At 41.8% G+C, this 27,329-nt stretch overlaps 1 protein-coding gene across 1 annotated transcript in view; it reads left to right on the forward strand.

Moving 5' to 3' along the window:
• The window catches only part of ARHGEF4 (Rho guanine nucleotide exchange factor 4), an 88,299-nt gene that overhangs the window by 44,540 nt on the left and 16,430 nt on the right, over positions 1-27,329 (forward strand). The window contains exon 2 of the mRNA XM_056115416.1: positions 24,393-24,565. Within this exon, the coding sequence (XP_055971391.1) occupies positions 24,393-24,565 (173 nt within the window). The remainder of the gene's footprint in view (positions 1-24,392; positions 24,566-27,329) is intronic.

Raw genomic sequence — 27,329 nt, forward strand, 5'->3', positions numbered from 1 at the left:
CTCATTTGAGGTTACTTTTCTCTTTTGACCTATGTGACATTGAACATATTAATTGAAATATTCTGTGCCTCAGTTTCTTAATTTGACATAACATTAAGTATTTGTTCGGATTAAATGATAAAAATCTCATACCTTGTTTTATAATATATATTATGAACTCAGAAGATTTTTATTCTTAAAGTACAAACACATAATTTTTTTTAATGAAGGCATTATGATTTGCAAAGATTTCATAGTTGAATTCCAGGCAAACAGTGCTCCAGCGCCAATCCCATCACAAGTATCAGCTTCTCTCCACCGCAGTCCTCCCACCTCCTTGATAGGCATACTTTTAACTTTGGTTGTTGTATTTTGGATCTAATGATTTCAGTATTGTTGACTTTGTGGTTTGAATATATAATTATACCACCCCCTCTACATCACCAGTGTACCTGAAGCCCTTTACACCTGCCTCCTGTTTCTTCCCATCCACTTCTTCTTACTGCTCTCTCCTTGATTTGTTTTTTTCCCTGTCCTCCTTCCTGAACTGTGGGGTCATGGCTGATCTAAGTATTCCTCCTTTAATACCTTGCATTCCCTTGTCCTGTTACTTTGTATGCCACAGATAAGTGATTTCATCCTTTGTTTATCCTTCTGGCTTATTTAGCTCAACATATCTTACCCTTCCATTGAAGTTGCAATAATTTCATCATTCCTAAAGCTGCATAGTCTCCATTTTATATATATCCACATACTCATAATTCATTCATCTATTATTGGGCACCTAGGTTCATTCCATATCTTAATTATTGCACTAAGTGCTTCAATGAATGATGGTGTGCATATTCCTCTTGAATGAATGTTTTTAAGCCCTGGGGGTAGAAAATGAGAAGTGGAATTGCTGGGTCATATGGGAGCTCAATTCTTACTTTTCTGAAAAATCTCCATACTGTTTTCCATGGGGGGTTGAACTAAATAATATTCCCACCAGCTTTGAGAGTTCCTTTTTCACCACATCCCTGCCAACACAGATTGTTCTAGTTTTTTGATACAATACGTTCATGTGTTTAGAAATGAGGGCCTGGAGATAGCTCAGTGGATTAGACCATATGCTTTGCATGAAAGATACCCAGGTTTGATTCTGACCATCATGTTTGGTTCCCTGAGCATTCCCAGGAATGACTTCCAAATGACAGGCAGGAAGCAACTATTGTCCTCTGATCACTGGATCCAACCCAAAGCCAAAAAGGAAAAAAAGAAATTGAAGCATTGAAGGGGAAAGACAGAGGCAAAGATGTTACCATTTGAATATTTTTGTTTATTGCTGAAAAACCAGAAAGTCAAGTTTAGTGTATTAGAAGCAAATGGATTCTGTCATATAACTGATTATAAAATCAGTGTGAAAATTAAACATAGAACATAAAATAATATGTAAAATTATTGTTTCTAAATAAAAGCAAGGATAATGCAAGAAACTGTGACATATACAGGAGATTTATATATATATCTAAATATCTAAATATATATATAAAACAGTATTAGCCAATATCTTTGTATATTGAAAAGGAGTGTGAAAGAACTATATAAAAGAAAGCTCTTGGGCTGGAGCCATAGCACAGTGGATAGGGTGTTTGCCTTGCACGCAGCTGACCCGGGTTCGATTCCCAGCATCCCATATGGTCCCCCGAGCACTGTCAGGAGTAATTCCTGAGAGCATGAGCCAGGAGTAACCCCTGTGCATCACTGGGTGTGACCCAAAAAGCAAAAAAAAAATAAAAATAAAAATAAATAAAGAAATAAAAGAAAGCTCTTGAACTTTTACTGAAACAAAATTCTAGTTTAAATCTTTTTAAATAACTGCACTGCACTGCACTGTGCTGTCCTCCTGTTGTTCATTGATTTTGCTTGAGCGGGCACCAGTAACATCTCACAACAAATTGTGAGACTTGTTACTGTTTTTGGCATATCAAATATGTCACGGGTAGCTTTTAAATAACAAAGTAAAAGTCATTTCATTCCAAAAATAATATTTTGATTAAGTCTGTTCAACAAATTTTGAACAATTTTGGGAGTTGGAGGGATAGTACAGCAGGTAGGGCATTTGTCCTGCATGTGGCCTACCCGGGTTTGATCCTTGGCATGCTGTATGATTCCCCAAACACCACCAGGAATAATTCCTGCATACAGAGTCAGGAGTAACTCCTGAGAATCTCCAAATGTGTCCCCAAAACAGAAAAAAAAAACTATAACAATTTCTGTAGGTCCGTTGCTGTACGAGAACTGAGGCTATAACAACAAATAGGACCATGTGAGCACTCCCCGGGGATGACTGTGATCAGAAAACCAAAGTAACTGTGTGTAGATAGATTCTGTTTTTTTTATAACATTGGCGTAATGAAAAGTGTAGGATATTGAGAGACAAATACACACAACAGTGAGTGTGCCAAACACCTGGACCTGTCATCTGAATAAAAGGAACTTTTAAACAACAAGATCAACCAAGTAAATTTAAAGGTCTTAAACCAGAAGCGTCTCATCTAGCAAGGAGCGTGGAAGAGTACTCCAAAGGGCTACAAGAAAGGGAACAGGTTTCAAGGTAACACAAGGAAGTCATCAATTAAAAAAGAATACTTTAGGCCTTGTAACCTTTTCTTGGGGAGGGAAAGAAGTCTAGCTGTGGATTACCTCACCTTTGGGGAATGGAAGGAGACCAGAAAAGTCCACACTGACCTTTTAAGGCTGCATTCCTGGGGGAAGTTTTCACGGCATTTATGTTAGGTATTAAACAGTGATGGGCTTGCATAACTCCTCTTGAGGTGTGTAGTTTCTTTTTTAACACAGCTAAAGAAATGTAACAAATACTGAGGGTAAACATTCTAGTCTTTTCTAATACCTGAAATCTGCCCAACCCTAAAGCATCGGGTTTATTATTGTTGTTATTGAGCTATTGCCTGAGGCATCAAGACATGATGTAGACAGAAACTAGGTGTGTGCACTTCTGTGGGGGAATATTGGCAACTTCTATTGGGCTCACATGTAGTTAGGCAATATTAATTTCTTATGCTTCTGATATTAATGTGTCCATGTAAGAGAATGTCTTTTGGGGGTGTGCACAGTGCAGTATTGAAAGGTGATAATGTTACAGTGGTCTAAGCTCACTTTTAGTGGTTTGGCACAAAATAAAGTGATATTATCCCACGGGTTTAGGGAGAATGTGTGTGGAGAGAGAAAGACATCTACTGTGACAGGCTTGTATCTAGTAGACATATAAGTACTTGAGAGCCAAAGCACAGTATGTTTATAAATAACAAAAGGCAACCTTCTGCTTCCTACAGGAAATACACTTGAATTCCACAGATAAACATGGGCTCCAAAAGATGGAGACAATCTTTTGGCGGGAGAGGGATGGGCTACACCCGACTGTGCTCAGGGCTTACTGCTGACTCTTGTGCTCAGGGATTCCTCTTGGAAATGCTCCAGGAACTATGTGCAGTTCTGGGGATCAAGCAAAGGTCAGCCATGGATTGGAAAGGTGTTAGGCATGATCAAGCATTGGCCCCACATATGGACCCCTGATCATTTATTATTGGCTGTGGCCAAAACAAAACAAAACAAAACCCAAAAGGTCAAACAGAAGTCAGTCCCATGCAAAGCAAGCACATTCCTTCTGTGCTATTTATCTGGCCTGGAAAACAATCTTATAAGCAATACTGTCCTATAAAGGCAGAATCGACATCATATGATATGCTATTCATAATCAGCAACAGAAAACAAATTATCTACGGTTGCCTTTTCAGCAGATCTGGGTGTTGGGGTAAAATCCCAAATAATAATGGTGGGTCTGATGTCAAAATATTGAATGCAATCAAAGTAGAGAGAGGATAATGTGGAAATCATCTGCCACACAGGTAGGGGACGGGGTGGGATGGGGGGATATACTAAGGGTTTTGGTGGTGGAAAATGTGCACTGGTGAAGGGACGGGTATTTCATCATTGTATGACTGAGACTTAAACCTGAAAGCTTTGTAACTGCTCTCATGGTGATTCAATAAATACATTTATAAAAGACTAAAAAAAAAATAAAGGCAGAAGCAACCATATTTATATCATATAAAATAGACTTAAAACTATAAAAGGTAACAATATATGATGATTAAAAGATTGATTGATCAAGGAGACCTAATAATCATCATGTATACAACCAAAGAAGCATCAAATTTATAGTGCAATCATTAATAAACCTTAGATGCAAGCCAAGCTGTTAAAACTCATGGGAACTCAGTTTGGGCTGAAAATCCTGGGGCACCCTTGGAAGGGGGCAGGTGAAGTTCCCACACTACTACCTTGACTGCCACATTCATACCCCACAGCACTGCCATGCGAACAGTGCAGCCTTGTAGCTTCTTGACTAATCTTGGAGGAGAAGCTGGCCAAACCAAGCAGCAGAAATTCACGGGCCCAATTCTACAGATCCTGGAGTTCTGGAGGGTCCAGCTGCATTTGTGGCCCTATACCACCTCCAAATCTCACAATATCGACAGTCCAGTAGGAGTACACCAAATTGAAAGGAAAAGTAGTGTGGATGCCAACTAAACTCAATAAACAAAAACAATAACACAGCAGGTTCAACTAGCAACAAACAAAAACAGACATTAATGACTCCATTGTGGGATAAAATTGTTTTCACAAATTTTCTTTTACTGAAGTATCCCAATGGCAATTCCATCAGTCATTTAGTTATAGCAAGAAATATAAAACAAGTTATTTTGTGCCTGCTAAGGAAACAAGCTTGGGGGGGGCGGTGAGAAACTGGGAATAGTGGTGAAGGGAAGGTCATACTGGTGGTGGGACTAGTGTTGGAACACTGAACACCTGAAACAACTGTATTATGAACAACTTTGTTAACCATGGTGCTTAAGTAAAGTTTGAAATCTTTTTAAAAACTTTAAGAGGAATATCAGTAACAAAATAGTAATGGGGGCTATAACATCCCATTGTCGTCAATGAAGCATCACCCAGGCAGAAAAGAGCATCCTTAAATTAGGATTTGGACCAGGTAGGCTAAATAAACATTTATAAGACTCTCCATACATATTTCCCCCCATAAAAATGCTGAATGCACATTTTTATCCAATGCATATGGAAAATTATCCTGGGTAGACCCCATGTTGAGATACAGAACAAATGCAAGTTATAAAAATTGAAATCATTTTGGAGTGCAGTATTTTAAAATTAGAAATCCACTGTAAAAAGACATTTGGAAAATCTCAAGTATATGGGAACTAAGCGATATGCCAGTGAGTAATGAGTCAATGAGGAAATCAAATAGAAAATATTTTAATTGCCTGGAAACACAGGAGAATGAAAACAAGCTATCAGAAAAAGGGAATTATAGAAAAATTATTCTGAGGGACACTTTATAGCAATATAGGTTTATATCAGAAAATAAGGAGACTCTAAAAACCTAACTGCGTTTCTGAAGGAACTAGAAAAAGAAGAACAAATGAAACTCAAAATCAGAAGAAGGAGGTGGGGCTCGAGCAATAGTACAGCAGAGGAAGTACTTGTCATGCGTGCAGCCAACTCAGATTTGATTCCCCTGGCATCTCCTGTGGTCTTTCAAACACTGCCAGGAGTAATTCCTGAGTGCAAAGCCAGGAGTAACCCTTGAGTATTGCCAGGTGTGCCCCTCCCCCCAGGCTAGGAAATAATAAAAATTCAAGTAGAAGCTGATGAACTAGAATTCAAAAAGACAATAAAAGTATCAATAGAACTAAGAACTGGTTCTTTGAAAGAATAAATAAAATTAACAAACACTTGGCTATACAAAAATGAAAAAAGAAACCCTAATAAATAAAATTTTTAATGAAAGGAAGAAATTAAACAGATACCACAAAAATACAAAGTATAGTAAGAGGCTATTATGAACAACTTTATGCCACCCAGTTGGAGAATCTAGAATAAGTGAAAAAAAAAATTAGAGCATAAAACCTCACAATTCTTAATCGGGAGAGAAGAGAAAAGCTGAAAAACCCAGTTACAACCAAGGAAGTTTAAAGAGAAAGTAAAAGTCTGCCCCAAAACCAAAGCTCAGGACCATATGGTTTCATAAGTGATTCCCATCAAACCTTCAGAGATGACATATTATCCATCCTTCTCGGACTCTTCCAGAAAAAACTGAAGATAAGGGGAGTCTCCCAAACTCATTTTATGAGACTGAGATTATTCTGGAAGCATACAGAAACATCACAAAAAATAACAATAACAACAACAACAACAAAGAACCCTGTAAGCCCAGATGTAAAGAGCTTTGATAAGATCTTAATGAACTGAGTTCAAACAGTATATTAAAGTGATCATACATCAAGACCAAGACTTACTCATTCATGATGCAAGACTCAAATGTGCTAATATAAGTTAATGTAGTACACCATGTTAACAAAGGAATAGAAAACCATCAGAAAAACAGTTTGAGATGATTCTACATCTGCTTCATGGTGTTTAGAAAGCTCATTAAATAAATATTGAATAGAATATTAACATAATAAAGATTAGGTAGGAAAAACCAACAGCTAACATCAATGATGCACTGAAAGCTTTTCCCCTAACATAAGGTATAAAATAAGTATGTTCACTCTCACCATTGATATTCAACATAGTATTAGAAGTCATAGGCACAGTGTTTAGGCAAGAAAAAGTAAAGGGATTGGGGCTGGAGCGATAGCATAGCAGGTAGGGCGGTTGCCTTGCACGCAGCTGACCCGGGTTCGATTCCCAGCATCCCATATGGTCCCCTGAGCACTGCCAGGATTAATTCCTGAGTGCAGAGCCAGAATAACCCCTGAGCTTCGCTGGGTATGACCCAGAAACCAAAAATAAAAAAATAAAGGGACAGGCTATAAAATCAGCCTTTTAAAAACTGTTGTATTTCCTTATGCAAGCAAGGACATAGAAGAGAAAGGAAAATTTAAATCCCATTTACGAGCTCAATTAAAATAGGTACCTAGAAATTAACAAAGGAATTGAATGACTTGTACATTGAAAACTATAAATCACTATTGAAAGAAACTATAGAAGACACAAGGGTATGGAAAGGTAGTCCATGTTCATAGATTGGAAGGATTAACACCGCGGAAATGACCCCCTAAAACACATAAATAGTTGTGTGATGTCGCCTCAATTCAAAAACTGTATTATAGACTTCAAAGTTGCTAAAGTACTAGATCTTAGTTGATCTCAACACAAAAATAAATTTTGTTAAGTGATAATCACAAATCACACAAATCACAAATCATCCTGTTAATCGTCGATTGCCTCGAGCAGGCCCCAGTAATGTCTCCTTCATCCTAGCCCTGAGATTATATTCAAGGCTCTTTAGGAGAATGAGACCCATCATTGTTACTGGTATTTGGCATATTGGGTATGCCACGGGGAGTTTGCCAGACTCTGCCGTGTGGGCAGGCTACATTTGGTAGCCTGCCAGTTTGTCCAAAGTAGGAATGAGATAATAAATGTCATAATAGGATATCCTATTAGTGGCTGGTCCTGGAGGTCTTTGGCTGCCGGAGCCCTGGTCGGGTTGGGGAGGAGAGCTCAACCCGCTCCCCTCCAAGGGGCTCCGGCGAGGGCAGCCAGGCGCGGGGGCAGGAGACTGCACTGTTCTCTTCCGGGAGCTGGTTTTTATAGTCTCTGAGTCGTGGCCGTTGATGGGATTACACGGCGCCGGGGGGGCCAGTTGGTGGGTGTGACCCCTGCCTACTGGAATTTGGAGGATCTGGGTGGAGGATGCTCGGCCCAAATCCGAGTAGGCTTGGAGATCTCGGCCTCGGATGTGAGGGCGATCTGGCTGTGACATCTGTCACCCCATTGATCGCCAGGGTTGATTCGGCTGATCTGGCTGGCTAGGCGGGTGTCCCCTTCCTCCCTCACCGCTCGATGTGCGTCCCTCCCGAAGCTGCGCGCTCGGTCGAAGAGGACGGCCTTCCACGAATAGAGACGGACCGGTCTTCGGTCGAGGGTATACAAGTAGCTGCGCTCCCCTGCTAGAACCTCCAAACAAGTGATAATAGTTGCAATAAATAAGCATCATGTGATATATTGTATGTGTTAGAGTATATAAAGTTATATATGTTTATCTCAATATTTTAAGAATCAGAGAATTGCTTTTGAAGTTAAAATGCAAATGTAGTTTGTGTGAACAATTGATGAATCTAAGGGAAGAATTTATTTTCAGTTTTTTTGTAGGTTTTCCATACCCCAAAATTAAAATGGGAGGAATAGAAATTCAGTTTCTCTTCTATGCAACTAAAACTACACACAGACACATACACTAACATTTGAAAAATTGAAATGAAATATTTCACAAACTGTACACATTATGGTTATATATGAATTAGAGACCTGTGGATTTACTGAAACTTTTGGAGAACTCAAAGTATGCTCTATTTGGGTGGCCATTATTTCTGCCTTTGCAGATGGGATTCAAGGGTATCATGACAGAGCAGGCCACTTGGAGTACCCTGGAAACAGAGGGTCAGAGCAGTAATGAGTGCCTGAGAGTTTGAGTCCAACTCCTGGCTTAAAATAAACATTTGGTAGAAAAAAAACACTTAATTTTTCTTGCTTCTACTTAATTTTTTAAATTTTTATTAAGATATCATGATTTACAAAGTAGTAAATCTAATAGAGTTGTTTTAGGCATACAGTATTCCAACACCAATTCCACCACAAGGTCTACGTCCCTCTACCAGATCTCAGATTCCCTGCCACACCCCAACCTACCTCCTTGGCAGATTTGTTACATATTACTTGCTCCAACAAAACTTAAAAAAGAATGGGAAATGGAATTATCAGAAAAATAGATGAGTAAAAGTCAGTTTGTGATCATTTTAATCTGTGTAAATATATTTAAATCATTTAATGCAGTATAGTATACTTCTGGGTCCTGTTAAACTATTTTAAAATAGTTTTCCTAAATTTCATGCTCCTATATATTGTGTTGTTTCTTCCCACTTCAGCAAGCCATAATAAAATAATGGCCTCAGAAGGCCATTATTATATCCTAATATTTAGAAATTGTGACTGCATTACCTTACATGACAAGAGACTTTGCAGTGTGATTGATTTAATTACTCTGGGGCTGGAGCGATAGCACAGCGGGTAGGACATTTGCCTTGCACATGACCGACCCAGGTTTGATTTCTCCGTTCCTCTCCGAGAGCCCGGCAAGGCACCAAGAGTATCCCGCCCACATGGCAGAGCCTGCCAAGTTCCCCGTGGCGTATTCAATATGTCAAAAACAGTAACAACAAGCCTCACAATGCAGACACTACTGGTGCCCACTTGAGCAAATCAATGAACAGGAGGACAGTGCTATAGTATACGTCTGTTCTTATTTACATAATTAAGTTTTCAACTCTGGCATCTAAAATATATTGCATTAAATTTTGTTCGTGGATTCTACTGTGATCATTTTCATGTCTTCCCATCATAAATAAGGCTTTTTAAAAAAATACTTTATTTTCCATGAAATAGGCAAAACCTACAAAAGTAAAATTTAGTAAGCATGGAAATAGTTAAAATTTAAATGGGAAAATAGGAATAGGCCTATAAAAGTGCAAAGTGTTTTATTCAGTGGTGTCTGCTGGAGACCAACCTTCCACGAGGCAGCCAGGGGCCCGAAGCAGCCCTGGGGTTAAGGTAGCATTAAGGTAGCTTCTTCGCCTCCATTTGAAAATGTGGACGAGGGCTTGGAGCAATAGCACAGCAGGTAGGGCGTTTGCTGTGCACGCGGCCGGCCTGGGTTCGATTCCCAGCATCCCATATGGTCCCCTGAGCACTGCCAGGAGTAATTCCTGAGTGCATATGCCAGGAGAAACCCCTGTGCATTGCCAGGTGTGATCCCCCCCAAAAAAAAATCCTTGAAAATGTGGACGATAAAATGCACTTTCTGGGTTGTTGGTAAAATTAATAAGACAAATAATTATATAAAATACTAGCATAACACTTAAGTAAACATTCAGTGGTCCATTTTTCCTTGCATTAATGCTATGATTTATCCATATGATCTGTACATGGTTGCATTTTGCAATGCTGGATCTTAGCACATAATAAAATATGGATCTAGAAAGATTTAGGCCAAGTTACTATGGTGATTTTTTTATTTCTATTTGTTCTTATTTTGCTTATGAGAGCCTTTTATATGGAGTTACAGGCAAGCTTCTGAAATCCTTTTATGTTTATCTGCAATCAGTATTTTATATGCAGGAATTTCTTTTTAATGAGATGCCTTAGATTCTGGTCGGTAATGGGTCTTGGTAGAATGGGACACAAATCAGATGCTAAGAAAATTCTGCCTGGGAATGCACATGATTTCCTCATCCTTGACTCTCTTCCTTCTAAGAGAATAAAATGCAGTCTGGGCTCTGCAGACAAGCTTTGCTGTGAATGCCACCTCAGAATCCCCCATACGGATCTTTTATGTTTGGTACTTGGGCACACAAAACTAAAGCTCGTAGCTAGCTTGGAGGAAGACTGGAAAGCCAAAGGCCAGTCTGGTTTAATCATCAACCAGCAGCAGGAAGCCTCCAATATGACTCTTATCAGATGTTACTCCAGTCTTCTCTGATGAAATACTGTTAGTCTTAATTTTGAAAACATTTACTGATTTAAGAAAAGGCCTTTCCCAGGAGGGGAGATGCATGTTGAAAGTAGACTATAGACCAAACATGATTGCCACTCAAAGCCTCTTTTGCAGACCACAGCACCCAAAAGGAGAGAGAGAACAAAAGGGAGTGCCCTGCCACAGAGGCAGGGTGGGATGGTGGGGATGGGGGTGGGAGGGATATTATCCATGGTGGTGGAAAATGGGCACTGGTGGAGGGATGGGTATTTGATCATTGTATAATCGAAACCCAAGTACAAAAATTTGTAAATCTACAACTGTACCTCATGGGGTTTTACTAATAAAAAAAATTTTTTTTTAAAAAGGCCTTTTCTTAAGTAAAAGGAAACTTTTTCTAAACAAAAATTAGCCTTTTTACTGTTTTCAGCCAAAATCATTTTTTCACTGTTTCTTCTACTTTAAAGCAATTCAGGGTGTTTTTTGTTCCTCTTACGTGTTAAAATTTTGTTCCTCTTAAGTGTGACAACCCTGAGAATGTCTGAAAGCCTTTCTCATCACCCCAGCTTCCAAGTCCCTCATTATGAAAACATTACAACTGTTCCTGATATTTATAGACATGTCGTTGTCCCAGATATACTTTCACTAAAATATGTTACCAACTACTAGACATTTTATTCCAAGTGTGTTCTTTCAAGCACAATGGAACCTCCATGGATTTGCCACAGTATTCCATTAGAGATATGAGTATATACCTACATAAGTCAGAAAAAGAAAAGCGGGTTAAACTAAAAATTAAATAGAAAGGAGGATAGAATATTAAATAAATAGAATAAATTGCACAGAAAGCAACTATCTAGTGATCCTACAGCCTCCACCATGTAAACAGCCCAGCTTCGTGAGAAATCTCAGAACAGATGCCAAGCCCATGAAATTCATAGGTACCCAGCCTTCAGGCTGAAAACTCTGGGTCACCTCAGGAGGGGGGCAGGTGGAGAAGCATCCCAGTTATACAGATCCTAGAGCTCCTGGAGTGCACAACCTCTAAATTCTACAATACTTACAGCCTAGTAGAAGCAGAGCAAATAGAAGGGAAGGTAGCATAGAAGCTAACAAAACTCAATAAACATATAAAGAATATACAGAGACTCAACTAATAACAAACAGCTCAATAGATCCTCAGACAATGACTTTAATAACACCATGTGAGATAAAGCAGTTTTCACAAACTTTCGGTTATGATTTTTTTGATCATTCCATTGGCCATTTTGTAGTAACGAGCAATAGAAAATAAATTATTTTGTCTCTGCTAATGGGGAGGACTTGGGAGTGGGAAACTGGGGACAATGGTGAAGGTAAGGTCACCCTGCTGGTGGGATTAGTGTTTAGACATTGAAAGCCCAAAACAACTGTATCATGAACAATTATGTAAACCACAGTGTATAAATAAAGTTAGGAAAAAAGCAACCATATAGCAAAATACACAAAATCAATAGTGTCCCTTCAAAAACTCTGTTTTTAAGTCACAAGTAATCAGTATTTTTTAAAAAATGAGAAAAGCTCATCACTGATTACATATTTTAATATTAAGATAATGGCTTTGAACAATTCATAAAAATAAATTAGAAATTTTGAAGTTCATAGAAAAAATCCAGTTGTCTGATAAACCAAGAAACCCAAAACCAGGGGCTGGAGAGATAGCAAGCGGGTAGGGCGTTTGCCTTGCACGCAGACAACCCGGGTTTGATCCCCAGCATCCCATCTGGTCCCCTGAGCACCGCCAGGAGTAAGTCCTGAGTACAGAGCCAGGAGTAACCCCTGTGCATCGCCGGGTGTGACCCAAAAAGCAAAAAAAAAAAAAAAAAAAAAAAAAGAAACCCAAAACCTTGGGACCCAAGCAGTAGTACAACAGGTAGGACATTTACCTTGCAGGTGGCCAGCTCAGGTTCTATTCCTAGCACCCTATATGGTCCCCCAAGCCTGCCAGAAGGGTCCCTAAGCACAGAGCCAGGAGTAAGCCCTAAGCACTGCTAGGTGTGGCGAAGGGAAGGAGGGAGGGAGGGAGGGAGGGAGGGAGGGAGGGAGGGAGGGAGGGAGGGAGGGAGGCAAAACCCCACAGTAGAAACTAGGATTAGACCACTACTGAATTCTAAGAAGGATAACTATTGATTTTGTAACATGTAACTTGACAGAATTTATCAGTTTCAGGCATGCAGTGTTCAAACATCAGTCCCAACACCAGTGTCACCTTATCTCCACCAATGTTCCCAGGGTTCCTCCTGCCTCTCACCCTACCTCCTTTATTCATATTAATTATTATGTAAATATTATATGATTAATATTGTGTATGTCTATTCTACATACAATAATATTGTTTTTAAAAATGATCTCTTTAGATTTATATCCTGAAAGTATCATTTATCACTCAAATTGAATACTGAGGATTTATATATCAATATTCATCAGGAATATTGCTTTGTAGTTTTAGGGAATGTATTTAGCTTTTGTATCAAGGTAATTATGGCATCATAAAGTTAAAATTTTGGTGTAGATGAGGTGAAAAAGGAACTTTCGTCCACTGCTGGTAAGAATGTTGTTCCTTAAGGGAAATAGTATGGAGATATCTTAGAAAGTAACAATAGAGCTACCGTACGGCCCAGCATTTCTGCTTTCTAGTGTCTACCCAAAGATGCAAAAATAGTCATACATAAGGACATATTCACACCATTATTTATTGCAGCACTTAGCACAATAGCTAAGGTATTGAAACAAGTTGGGTATCCAAGGATAGATGAGTGCAAAGTGAAGATGTGACATTTATACACTATGCAGCTACAAGGAATAATTAAATTGTACAGTTTTCTGCATCCTGGATAAAACTGGAATATATACAAAAAATGAAGACAAGGAAGGAAATAGGGGTGGGAACTAATAAGAGGTGGATAGAGGCCTTTGACACATCAGTGGTATGGAGGTGTTGTAGATGTATATGTCTTAACTACACAGCTAACAGCACTACCAGCAAGATACCCAAGTTGCAATAACTAAACTTTAAAATGTGCCTACTAAGGTCGTAGGCTGTGGGAGAGAACCTGGGGGCTTTGGTGGAGGGATTGGTGTTGGAACTTTTTATATCTGAAACTCTGTTATGAACAACTTTGTAAATCATAGTGCCTGCAATTGAATACAAATGTTTAATATCAATATTTAATAATGACTTGAGAGTGTTTCCCTCCTCTAGTTTTTGAAAGAGTTTGAAAAGGATTAGCATTATCTTTTTAAAGCGTGGTAGAGTCATTTGTTAAATATATAAACATTTTCTCATTGCATGTAACTCAAGCAATTTCTACAATAAAAGAAGAAAAACTCTATCCTTTTAAGAGATTAATTCATGAAAATAGCTGACTCATAAACTATAATAAACTAACATGGAACTTCATTGGCACTTAAATCATCTTTGTAGTGAATATTATTGTCAACATAGAATGGGCTTTTACTGCTTTGCAGAATATTAAAGTGAAAATAATAAAATTTTTTACTAAAATATTCCATGAAGAAATAGTATTATTATACTGGTTTATAAAAAAATGCTTTCTTTGGATTTGAATTTGTTGTATTTCTTGGAGGTTTTCTTTTCAAAGGGTAGGGTTTAGAGCAGTGGTATTTATTTGCCTTACGTGTATGAGACCCTGGGTTCAATTACTAGCACTGAAAAAATTATTACCTAAAATGTTGTGTTGTGAACTGATTATATTAAATTAAAAATCGGGGTTAGTATAGCAGGTAGGGAACTTGCCTTGCATGCAGCTGACCTGGATGCAGCCCCCAGTGCCCCATATGCTCCCTGACCCCTCTAGGAGTGACCCCTGAATAGGCAGGAGTAAGCCCAGAGCACTGTCCTCCCACAAAAAAAAAAGTCAAAGTCATGCCCTAATTTTTCCATCAGTTTAGGTAAAGGTAAGGTAAAGACCCTCCCGTTGATCGTCGAATACTCTCGGTAGCTTGCCGGGCTCTCCGAGAGGGGCGGAGGAATCGAACTCGGGTTGGCCATGTTGGCCGCTTGTAAGGCGAACGCCCTACCCGCTGTGCTATCGCTCCAGCCCCACCCGAATGCCCTACCCGCTGTGCTATCGCTCCATCAGTTTAAACTTATAGAAACAGTTGTTCATATCCTTAGCATTTCACATTTTCCCTAATAGAAGTGCCATGTAGCAAAGACCTGCTTTACTTATTGCTGAGGCGAGGAATATCTCATTTTAAATGATTTTGAAGTAATGTGACCACAAAACATACCTTACACGTGAAGATGCATGTGTGTGGTGTTGGAAATTGAACCCAGGGACCCACACATAGGAGTCATGCATATGTCTAGTGTCTGAAGACCTGTATTTTGACTGACTTCCAGGCATTTTCTTCTTGAATAGTAGAGTCAGATGCCAAGCAGCCACGTGTGGCACGGTGATTCTCAGCCAAGATGCCAGGGATACAGAGCTGTGTGCTCTTGAAGGCAGAGCAGCAGCTCCTTGAGGGAGTGGAAAGACTGTGGCAGGGGGCACGTTTCACCAGCTCTGTGACTGGCTTCCCACTAGCCCTTACCAGCAGCCTCTAGTTTCTATCTGTGTAGTGTGTCTGCTAGTATCTACCTAGCAGGTTAGACTGAATCTAATACGTAAAGTAGTCATCATATTGTAAATTCTCCAAACAAGCGTCGTTATTTTTACTGTTTTTTTTTATTTTGGTTTTCGAACCATACCCAAGAGTACTCAGGACTTACTCCTGGCTCTGTGCTCAGGAATCATTCCTGGCAGTGCTTAGGGACCATACGAGAAACCCAGAATCAATCCTGGGCTGGCCACATGCAAGGCAAGCATCCTACCCACTGGACTATGGCTCTGGCCCCAAAATGTATTATTTTTCACCCAGCAATAAGGAAGAGTGGGAGAATGAGGCAAGTTCAAAGTAGTTTCCATAAGAAAATCCTGAAGGTCACCTTGGGTGTGGCAGGGATTCATATACAGAATTATAGATGAGACAAGCTTTTTTTTTTATAGTTGAGGTTTTTTTAAAGATGAATCAACCATGAGCAGAGACATCCTTGTTTAAGCTGCTCTCAGCAGGGAACCCTTCATGTAGAAGAGAGAAAATTTAAAATTTTGTTTATTTTATTTAGGGCTGGAGTGACAGCACAGAGTTAGGGCGTTTGCCTTGTACATGGCCGGCCCGGCCAACCCGAGTTTGATTCCTCCTCCCCTCTCAGAGAGCCCGGCAAGCTACCGAGTATCTCACCCACACAGCAAAGCCTGGAGTACTCCCCGTGGCATGTTCGATATACCAAAAACAGTAATAACAAGTCTCACAATGGAGACATTACTGGTGCCCGCTGGAGCAAACCGATGAACAACGGGAGGACAGCGCTACAGTGCAGTGCTAGGCACTGTTACTGAAAGGGCATCATGCCTATCACTTTACCTCTTTCAGCACTCCGTTCTTGTCCAAAGAGACCATTTCCTGCTATCATTGCCATGGTGACTCTTTCTCTGACCTTACCATACTCCCCCTACTAGAATCCAGAACTCCTTTCTGTTTACTGTCTTAAGCATTCTAATTTGCTCGCCTCTTACATGAACCGGGCATAAAAATTTGTGTTCCTACATGAAAACATTAAATCCAGAATCAAGACAGTCTTTCATGTTGACCAGACCATGTTGTGTTAATTTGTGTATTTACTGGACAGTTCTTCAATGTACCCTTCAATACTTCTGCATTAGTTCAGTGCAGTTGTCCTTGCTGGTGAGGAAGGAATTCTGTGATGATGCACTGCATCCACCACCAGCCCTTGGCACCCACCAGCACAGCTTCTGGGCCTCCTAACTTTACTCCTGGGGCATCTTCCCATCACCACCTTCACTCAGACAGACTTGCATGAGTTGCCTCCTCTTTGCTTCACTAATAATAAAATAATATGACCCGCAGGTAGAAAAATGGTTAAAGACAGATGGTAGTATGTAAGGTTGACTATATTTCTATCTCAGCTTCTGAAACCTCCCCTAATAAATAGAAACATATATATAAATAAATATAAATTATGAGTTTTCTTTGGGACTCGACTGCCTGAGTCAGGAAAGTCTCTCTTAGCTCCTGCTTCAAGCCTGAGACAGAAGTTTCCCAGGTTCCAGAAGTTCCAGGGACTTGCAGTTTTTTTGTCATGTCCTGTGCTCCTGTGTCCATTTTTAGCCATGTGGGTAAAGCTTTCACCATGCTTCTCACATTGGCTCTGCCAGACGCTCGTCATATCCTCTTTTTTCATTTGTGTGTGTGTCCACTTTCCCACTCATTAAATTAATCCTATCTCTGCCATTCTTCACCTGTTTTACTCATTCATTAATTTAACATTTATCAAATGTTTGCACCAATTAATAGGGTTAACAATGGCATTTGGGAGATACAGTCAAACAAATGCAACTTATTTGGGATTATGACAAATGCCATAATCATAATGCCAATACAGACATATACAACGTGGAAACAGGGGTCAGTTTTTGGAGTGTGAATGTCAGATAAGGATCACCTTATGCTTGAGGTGTATCTTAAAAAGTAATATTTTCAACTATTATGGGATCACCCAGATAATTCTGGGTTAATCTATTTTGAGGTCAGCTAATTATCAGTCTTAATTCTGTCTGAAATGTTAATTCCTTTTTTGCCATGAAAAATAACATAATCACAGGCTCTTGGGGATTAGGATTTTGACATCACTGTAGTTCATTATTTTGCCGCCCATAGGAATAGAATCCAGATGCAGACACATAACCATGGAAACATGATTTAAGGTAGAGCAGACTGGTTGTGGGTAGCTCAAGTTTGTAGGGGCCGCAAATTAGATCCCCAGCACCACCCCACATGCTGAGTGTGGTTCCTGAGGCACTCATATTTCCCCTGTGTCTCAAGGGTGGGCCATTTCTAGCACACCGCACCCAAGCATGTGAAAACCACAGCCAAGTGTGCAACACCCCCTTCATCATAACAGGCAAGGGATTCTAAGGGATGCCAAGGAATGGGAGGGAAAGAAATGAAAGGGGAGAAGAGGGGAAGAAAAGAGAAAGGGAAAGGGAAGGGGAGGGTTGGGGAGGTGAGGGGAAGGGATGAGAGGAGAACAGGGGGAGGGGAGGGGAGAGAAGGGAAGACAAGAAAAAATGTTTCAAAACACCCAATGAAGCTGATATTTAAGATCCTTAAAATATATTGTTTCCAAGCTGGTTCTCAGACCATTGATTATCCTACAAGAAAAAAAAATTGGATTCGACCTCCCTCTCTCTCTCTCTCTCTCTCTCTATATATATATATATATATACACAGAGATAGATAGATAGATAGATACCTTTATATTGAACTATAATTGAGTTAGGGGAGAATTTTATAAACACAAGAAATATAAACTATAAAAGGCAAGACTGATAAATTTGTCTCCACTAAAAATAAACCCTTCTATTTATCAAAAGTGTAATGGAAAAGATAAGACAAGCCACAAATTGGGAATAACACTTGGGAGACATGAGTGACCTAGCCTTAGTGTCCAGAAAAGAGGGGTGAAGTGTACAGACATTTTCCACTGAGATCTGATATTAAAATTGCATCCAGTGTCCCTGCACCGTGATGTACCTCAGCATCAGGCATCAGGGAACTTATTAAAAAGAAAGTTTACTACAAGTTCTGGAAGGTACAGGCACTTACCCAGCCCCCGGTGAAGTTGAGAGTGAAGATGGAAAGCATGTTCAGAGACATGGGTTCTGCCTTGATTAGGATCAGGAGTGGTGTGTCGGAGCTTCACAGTCTTCTTTTTCATTAGTTTTAAATTTAAATTTAAATATCAGAGGGAACTAAAGTGTGAGAAGAAGAAAGCAAGCACTTGGTCCAACAGTGAGTGATCTCAGTACAAAGTGACATTTTCACTTGTATGTTCGTGGCCATGCATCTCTTCAAGACGGATGTCTTTGAATTCCTTGAAAGCTTACTGTTAGTTGTCAGGTGCTTGTTGCTACCAAGATACATGGGTACAGTTTAGGTGTTCAGTGCTTTAGTAATCAGAGTCACTGTCACTGTCACTGTCCTCCCATTGTTCATCGATTTGCTCGAGCGGACCCAGTAACATTGTGAGACTTGTTACTATGTTCGGCATATCGAATACTTCATGGGTAGCTTGCCAGGCTTTGCCATGCGGGTGAGATACTCTCAATAGCTTGCCGGGCTCTCCGAGAGGGGCAGAGGAATCAAATTTGGGTCATCAGAGTAGTTTAAATAAAACGACACTAGACTAAAAATTCTTCACTGCAAAAGAAATGAGGCCTAAAATAGACACCCCACTGATTGAGAGAAAATATTTACTCATCACAAATCAAAGAGCTAACGTTTAAGATATATAAAGCATGCTCAAAGCTCAAATAACAACAAAAAACATTTTAAGAAGGCAAGAGATGAAGCCATTTCCTCAGAGATGACATAAAGATGACAGGCATGTGAAAAGAAATCATCATAACAGATTACAAATTCAAAAAAACAATAGGGGGTATAGTGCCGCCAGCAGGTCAGTCTGTACCTGTGAGGCGAGTGCATCAGCAGCCTGATGCCACCGTCAGGCTTTCAGATACCCCAAAATTGCTGCTGTGCCTTTGGCCAGACCCCAAAAACTTGGGGCAAAGTTTACCAAGAAAGTAAAGGGACAAAAGTTAGGTATGTGGGAGACACACCCACAAACCACCTCCAGCTCAGCTATATAATTGGAGGCATGGCCTCTCTGGTTCCTGATCGAACTGCTTAATGGCCATGATCCCAGAGACTCAGAAATGAGTCTCAGAACCCAAAGACTTTTGGCAGAAATGCGTCCTGTTCCTACAGCAGGTTACTGAGGCTAGGCCACTCCAGGTGGGAATAGGTTTCGTGCCTTGACCTGTTCCCCCTGGCGGCCCGATGACCGCCATCCTCCAGAGGCCACTGGGCAGTCAGGTTTGGGCCTGCAGTGACGAGACACACAGGGCCTCATCATATGGGGGTGGAGCCGGCCCTTTCCTCCCCATCCCAACGAGATCACAAGTTGCCGCCTACAAACAGCCTCTCTGGCTCCTGATCAAGCTGATTAATGGCCATGATCCCAGAGACTCAGAAACAAATTTCGAAACCCAGCGGCTTTTGGCAGAAATGCATCTGGACCGCATACAAGGTGGACGCTGCCTCAGAGCTTATTGGAAAGCCAGGTATGAGCCAGCGGTGATGGGGCAACTGCAGTCTCATGGGAAGGGGGACGGTACCGGCTCGTCCTTCACGCCCTACCGAGGTCACGATTTACACCCCACAAGTGGCTCTCTGGCACGGCCATGGCTCCAGAGGCAAAAGGACTTAGTCCGGAGCCCGACAGCTTGCAGCAGAAAAGTGAATGGACCATGTGTTAAACTACAGCGCCATGCCTCCCCAGGAGGGAAAGGGTGTTGCTCCCTTCTGCCTCCCCCCCCCCCCCCCCCAGCAGCAAGGTGGCCACCGCCTCAGAGCTTTTAGGAAAGCCAGGTATGAGCTGGAGGTGACGGGGCACCTGCAGTCTCATGGGTAGGGGGGCAGTACCAGCTCGTCTTCACGCCCTACCGAGGTCACAAGTTGCCCCCTACGAGCGGCTCTCCGGCACAGCCATAACACCAGATGCACAGAAACCAATCTCGTAATTATCTGGCTTTTTGCAGAAATCCAAAATCGCAATTGTGTGACATTATATGATTCGCATAACCAGCTATAGAAAACAAAGTATTTCACAATGCCTTTTCAGCAATTCTGATTGTTGTGTGTGGGGGGGGGGGGGAGGAATTCTAAACAATAATGATGCATCTTTTGTCGAAGTAATGAATGTAATCAGTATAGAGAAGAGTCGAGTAGAAATCATCTGCCTCACAGGCATTGGGAGGGGTGGGAGGGGGGTATATTGGTGTTCTTGGTGGTGAGAAATGAGTACTGGTGAAGGGAGAGGTGTTTGATCATTGTATGACTGAGACTTAAACCTGAAAGCTTAGTAACTTTTCCCACAGTGATTCAATAAATATAAGAAGAAAAAGTAAATAAAATCATGAAAAAAAGGTGGAGTTCACGCCCAATTCAATCAGCTAATCAGTGACTGAATAAATAGCAGTACCCCTACATAAAAAAATAAAATAAAAAGAAAAAACAATAAGGTGTCACCTCAAACCTGCAAAAAAAGTCTATATCGAAAAGCCAGAAAATAATAACTTCTCACAGGGATGTCATATAAAAAGCATTTCATTCACTGCTGGTGGGACTCTTATTTGGTTCAACCTCTATAGTTTGGAGTTTTTCAAAAATTTAAGAACAGAGCTTCTATTTTGATCCTCCAATTCTACACCTGGACATCTACCCACAAGAACACAAAAACACTATTCTAAAAGGACATATAAAGGGCCAGAGTGATATAGGACAGCAGGTTGGGCATTTGCCTTGTGCTCAGCCAACCTGGGTTCAATCCCTGGCATCCTATATGGTCTCCCAAGTGACGCCAGGAGTAATTCCTGAGTGCAGAGCCAGGAGTCACCCCTGAGTCTTGCTGGTGTGACCCAACAAGCCAAAAAGTGAAAAATCAATAAAAGGACATATGAGCACAAATCCCAAAGATATATGTTCATCCTTTTATTATTTAGAATAGCCAAGATTTCAGCAGCAGATGGATGAAGAAATTGTAGCATGTATGCACAAGGGAATACTACTTGGCAAGGAGAAAAGATAAGACCTTACAGATTAATTGCAATTTGAATGGAATTGGAGGAAGTGATGCTAAATGAAATTCATTAAAAAGAAAAAGACAAACACACCAGATGGATTACTTTCATTTTCTGGGTATAAAGAGCACAACAAGGTTTACACAATCCTCAGTGAAAATAACCCACAGATATGGTCAATAGAACTATGATCTGAGGTATTGTGAGGAGAGAGTATATCAGGGGACATTGGGATGATAATGGTGGTCGACATGATGTAGCATTCCTGCAAGTATAAACCAATACTATTGTACTATTATAAAATTACAAATAAAATGAATATCAAAAACAAATGTAAAGTTTTAAATAATAAGAAACTAATACCTATCAGCCTATAAAAAAAATGAAAATTTCTCACAATGCCAATCCCAAGAGTGTCTAGGATGGAATGTTCATACATACTGTGAATATGTGAATAGTCAAAATTGGTAGACTGTCTTTGGGAGTTTGGCATACCTAGGACCCAGGATATTACACTGAAGTATCTATGCCCTAGAGTGTGAATTCACTACAGAAGTGTGATTTCACCCAAGAGGATAGAATCCTAGCTATTGGAATGCTTGTGATATTCCAAAACACCATGGGCCATAAACTATATACAGATATTTGTGGCATTAAATTTTCCTTGACAGGATTAGAAAAATAATTTCTAAAATATCCTTTAGGCAAGGGTCTTTTTAAAAATGGAGACGCTGAAAATATAATCTAAGAGAAAGTCTGGAGCTTGTTCCCAGGAGGTATAGATGTGCCCATTGCACCTTCATTCAAATGGCCAACTATAGAGTTAAGGTTAGAGTTATGGTTGAAACTAGGGTCAGAGTTATGATTGGATTAGGACTAGGGTTATGACTAAATTTACAGTTAGGGTAAGGGTTAGAATTTCAATTACTATCATAGTAAGTTTTCAGGTTAGGGTTACAGTTAGGGCTAGGGCTGGAATTTGGTTTACAAATAGGGTTAATGTTTAGGTTAGGGTTAGTGTTACAATTAGGGCTAGAATTCCATTTAATATTAAGATACAGGTTAGGCCACAGAGACTGGCACACATCAAAAAGAACAAGAGCATCCAGTGTTGACGTGGGTGTGGGGAGAAAGGAACTGTACTTCATTGTTGGTGGGAATGCCAACTGTCCCAGCCTTTCTGGTGAACAAAATAGGTATTCCTCAAAAACCTAGAAATTGATCTTCCATATGACCCAGGAATACCACTTCTGAGAATATACACCAAAAAGCACACTGCAGAAATGCCATATGCACTTCTATGTCTATTGCAGCACTAGTCACAATAGTCAGAATCTTGAAACAATCCATATGCCCAAGAACAGATGACTGGTTAAAGAAACTATGGTACATTTACACAATGGAATACTATGCAGAAGTTAGGGAAAATGAAGTCATGAAATTCTCTTATAAATGGATGGATATGGAAAGTATCAAGCTGAGTGAAATGAATCAGAAGTAGAGACATACAGGAAACGATTGCACTCATTAGTCTTATATTATGAGACTAATACCCAAGCACAGTAATAACTAGGACCAGGAGGATTGGTCCATGGTTGGAAGCCTGCTTCAAGTCCTTGGGCAAAGGCAGTTGGGATAGAGAAGGGACCACTACAACAAAGATAGTTGGAAGTGATCACTCTGGATAAGAACTGTGTGCTGGAAGTAGGGAAAGGACCAAAATTGATAACCCCTCAGTATCTGTACTGCAAACCATAAATGCCCAAAAGGAGAGAGTTGAATGAGAGAGAGAGAGAGAGAGAGAGAGAGAGAGAGAGAGCACCTGCCAGAGAGGCAGACTGGGGGAAGGGGGATGGTGGAAGGAAACTGGCACCATTGGTGGTGGGAAATGGACACTGGTAGAGGGATGAGTGCTGGAATACTGTATGACTGAAACCCGATCACGAACATCTTTATAACTGTGTATCTCACAGTGACTCAAAAGTAATAATTTTTTAAAAAAAAGATATGGGTTAAGGTTACAAGTGTTAGATTTTGAATTAGAGGTTGGTTAAAATTAGGGTTATCATTAGAGTTAAAGTTTGGGCTGGGAATAAAACAACTACATATGAGCTCATGAAATGCAATAATGTGTATTTGGTGAGAATGAAAAAATAAGACATACCTGCATGAGCAGGTGAGTGGAAAAAAGCCAGTAAGAGAAGATAGCTACTTAATCAGCCTGTTTCATTGTTCAAACTATGCAAAACTTAAAGGAAATAAATTGGGATTTTTTATGTTGGATGAGTACAACGTATACATTAATTTTCAAACTATATTTGAATGTTTATGCCTGTGTGTGGCTATACATGGCTAAATATAGTTATTGGCTATGTATACACATATATTGAGAAATATACATGAAATATGCATTTCAGGGTCAGGATTTGGCTCAGAGGGCTAAAGAGTACTCATAGCATGGTGCAGAGCCTTGAGTGTGAACCCTGGCACCACATGGCCTCCAGTGCACTGCCAAGTATGGCTCTAAAACAAAGAATAAAGCATAAATTTCATAATAAATTGACAGTGTTTTCCTTTTTTCTGATTTTCGGGTCACACCCCACGATGCTCAGGGGTTACTCCTGGCTCTACAGTCAGGAAATATTCCTGGTGGTGCTCGGGGAACCATAGGGGATGCCGGGGATCCATCCCAAGATGGCCACACGCAAGGTCTCGCTCCAGCCCTGACAGTGTTTTTCTTCCGGATCCTATTCCACCCCTGAAATATTGGCTCGTGATTCTGAATTGAATTCTACTGGAAGGACTCTTGAATATGGCATACTGGGTGTTTCTTTGTTCAGGGGTCGGTAGGACATTTGTGGTTGATGATTAATAGCAATGGCGTATGAAAGTCAGCCTGTCTAGTCCTTCAACCAGACTTTGATTTTGAAGTCAAAGTCATTTCAGAAACCAATCCCAGCTCTTCTCCCATAAAAGGAGTGCTTATTCTGAACAGGACCCTGTCCTTTTCTGTCCCCCTTCCTCAGCTCCGCCTTGCCAGTTGGTGTCTCTCCTCTCGGCCATCCCTGATGGAGCTCTAGACAAGGCCATCTGTGCTGATGAGGTGGGCAGTGAGGAAGACCTGTACGAGGATGTGCACAGCTCCAGTCACCACTACAGTCACCCTGGAGGGGGCGGCGAGCAGCTGGCCATCAACGAGGTAGGGTCAGGGCTGCATGGGTTGGGGGATGGGGCTAGGGCAGCTGGCCCAGTCATCAGGGCGAACCCAGCAAGTCTGTCAAACCCGAAGCCCAATCTAAGCGTATGTATATGTGCACATATGCACATGCTTCTTGTGTTATGTGTACATGAGGACTAGGCTGTCCGAGTGAATGTGAATAACTCATGTGACCTGGTGATCTCTCAGGAAAGCACAGTGATGAGGGTGATATAGGAGGAAGAACAACATAAATCTCAGAGGCACTGGACGGTGGATTTGTGGAATTGGCCATCAATGCTGTGGTGTTAGAGTTTCCTCCACTGCCTTTTTGCTGCCGTAACTCCTAACACTGCACTGTCACAATTTGCTGCTGGTATTGAGGTGCTTTTGGGGTCTTTGATGAGTGGTTTATTCTAAGATGCTTAGACAATGCAAGCCAAGATGAGGATATGGGGTCATTGTAAGTGTGAGTGCATGACACCTATTTGGGCCGTTTAAAGAGTTTCCTGTTTGGGATGGAATGATAGCACAGTGGATAGGGTGTTTGCCTTGCACACAGCCAACCAGGATTTGATTCCCAGCATCCTATATGGTTTCCTGAGCACTGCCAGGAGTAATTCCTGAGTGTAAAGCCAGGAGTAACCCTTGTGCACTGAAAAAGCTAAAATAAATAAGTAAATAAATAATAAAAAGTTTCCTGTTTGATTCCAAGTCTTCCCTGATACCTAAGGTCACTAAGTGGGCAGAGTGTTAAGCAAATCTAAGATCACTAAGTGGCTAGTGTGTTGTGTTTTAGAGGGCTTGGTGCTCTGCATGGTGCTGGTCTTCCCTGAACCCAGAGCATGTGCCTTGAAAGTCAAACTGCCCAGAGGTGGGGACCACACCAGGCCAGGCAGTGACCCTCCATGCATGGTGCAGAGGCTGGAGGAGAGGCTCGGGCCTTCAACCTCTCAGACTCCTGATGAGTAGAAAGGTCACGAAACTCTGCCCCTGAGGGCCAGAGCCATAGTGCAGGGGTAAAGCACTTGCCTTTTATGTGGGTCTGGTTTCAGTTCCAGCACCCTGCTTGGTCCCCTGAGCTCACATGTTGTGATCCTTACGCACACAGGCAGGAGTAAACGCTCAGCACGGGCTTGTGCATCCCTACACCACCCCGCCCCTCAGAAAAAAATTAATTCTGCCCTGAAAGAGGCGGCACAGAATGGAACGGAGGACCCAGCTTTGGAGACTGATAACCCTGGATCTGATCCCATTTTGCCACCAGCTAGTGGTGGACCTAGGGCAAGCTAGGTACTCCTTGGAATGTGATTTCCTCTCCAAGGGTGGAGGTGATAGCAGAGCCTGGATGACAACGACAGGAGGGTTCATTGCACCCAGCTCTACCGGGTCCAGGAAGTACCTGTTAGTTTTGCTCTCAGCACTAGACACTTGCTCATCAGCTCCAGAGAGAGTTACTGGTGGTTCCCAGGTGACAGGCTCATTGACCTGCCTGTCCAAGAGCAGCCACGGCCCACCTCATCCCTGATCCCTCACCCTGCACTCCTGGCTTCTCTGCCTCTGCGTGCGTCATGACGCCTGCTGTGCTCCAGGTGGGTTTCTGAGAAACAGTAGAAGTGACATCAAAGGAGGTGCTGTGCACTGTTTGGCTTGCTCAGAAATGCCTCAGCTGTTCTTTTCAGGGTGCAGTGTTCTAAAATGTGATGCCCAGGTGGTGCTAGTGACAGCAGAAGGTAACTTGGGCCATCTGAAGAGGGAGCCATGTGGGCATGGGGAGAGGGGACCCAACGGGGCGTGCCCACCGCACGCAGAGGTGAAGGTGTGCTTCCTGTCCTAATGTGCTCCTGTGATGCTGCTTCATGCATGGGACACATGACACTCGGGTGTCAGGTGGCCCAGACCTGGCAATTGTTGAGCCCAGGACAGTCTCCTCATTCAGGAGGGGCAGAGCTGGGGGGTGCATGTGTACGTGTATGTGTGTGTCTGTGTATGTGGAACATGGGCTCTTCTGGATGTGCCCTATGAAAGGCAGGACCTGGGCAGATTTATTTCTTCCCCATCCCCACACCTAGCTCAGACTTGGTGCTGCACAATTGTCCCACCGCTGTAAGATGCTTTCACAGACAGAGCAGGCAGTGGTCCTCAGGACCCCTCACTCCTGTGGCATGCCCCTCTGGGTTTTCCCTGGATGTCCATGACTCAGCCACTCCACTAGGTCTGAGTGGGTCCCCAGGAGCCTGAGCCACTGCCAGACCAAGGGTGGCTCCTGCTGAGACCTGGAATTGGGAAGTGTCCTTTGACTTTGTCCCCCACCCCCACCCCATGCCCAGGCTGTGAGAGGGGGTTTGAGAGGCGGTAAAGGGGGTGCTCATGCCAGGAAGGCTTGGGTTGCCCTGAGGCTCCGTGGGCGCCAAATGAAGGTAGCATTGTGCCTGTGATGTCACTGCTGGGAGAACAGCGGGTATCCCCGCACCTCACCCCAGCGAGAGGCAGATGAACATCAGATGTGTCCTCTGAGCTAGGTGGTCAATCACTAAGTTGTCAGCAGAGCAGGGGTAGGGCATGGCTGGGCAGAACTGCCAGTCTAGTAAGTGTAGCACTGCCAGAGAGCAAATACCCCGTCTGCTGCTCTGAGGGACACCAGCTGTCACTAACTGCAGGACACGGGGTCCACCCGCTTAGGGGAGTCAGTCTTCCTGTCCATGTAGCTCTGTCTTCCCCAGCGCCTGTCTCAGGGTGCTGAGAGGTGCTTCCCTTGTTCTTGGCC

Source organism: Sorex fumeus, unplaced genomic scaffold (genome assembly GCF_029834395.1).
Source record: "Sorex fumeus unplaced genomic scaffold, SorFum_2.1 ptg000029l, whole genome shotgun sequence".
Classification (NCBI taxonomy): domain Eukaryota; kingdom Metazoa; phylum Chordata; class Mammalia; order Eulipotyphla; family Soricidae; genus Sorex; species Sorex fumeus.